Below are 503 nucleotides of genomic sequence, written 5' to 3'. Positions count from 1 at the left end.
TAAAGACTAAATCTAGTGATAGCAAAAAGGCGTCTTACATCATGAATGATATATTTTAGATATTACTTAACATCAATAAAGCAACTTTCATCACATTGCCGAAACAATTTTGGCAACTATGAGGACACAAACGAAATTATTCCACTGTGTATTCGATTCAGGAGCAGAATATTAAAAGAATATAAACATTAATCAGCATATCTAATTAAGAAACAGAAAATTAAGCATTACTTACCAAGAGGCATGGATGGGTTTGTCATCAATGCAAACCCGTATGATGTAGAAAACACATGTTAATAACTTGACCAGTAAAGTGAAAATTCGGACGCGTAGGCCTGGGGAGGAAGAGAGAAGGTCATTAGCGGCGAACCGAGAGGCGAGGGCATTGGTTGAGGGCACTTGGGGGTAAAGGCATGTAGCCATCCAGCTTCTTATCTAGCTATTTTCCTGGCTCTTTATACATAGTGGTGAATGTATGTGCGTATCACTCACTCACTCACTCG

At 38.8% G+C, this 503-nt stretch overlaps 1 protein-coding gene across 1 annotated transcript in view; it reads right to left on the bottom strand.

Moving 5' to 3' along the window:
* LOC119581742 (potassium channel subfamily T member 2-like) overlaps window positions 1-503 on the bottom strand; it is a gene marked incomplete at its 5' end in the record, with an annotated part of 131,052 nt that overhangs the window by 99,189 nt on the left and 31,360 nt on the right. Inside the window, 1 exon segment of the mRNA XM_037929873.1 lies at window positions 236-335. Within this exon segment, the coding sequence (XP_037785801.1) occupies window positions 236-335 (100 nt within the window).

This window comes from Penaeus monodon, chromosome 15, assembly GCF_015228065.2.
Source record: "Penaeus monodon isolate SGIC_2016 chromosome 15, NSTDA_Pmon_1, whole genome shotgun sequence".
Taxonomy (NCBI): domain Eukaryota; kingdom Metazoa; phylum Arthropoda; class Malacostraca; order Decapoda; family Penaeidae; genus Penaeus; species Penaeus monodon.
The sequence above is the reverse complement of the archived record's forward strand: the minus strand, read 5'-3'. Positions and strand labels throughout refer to the sequence as shown.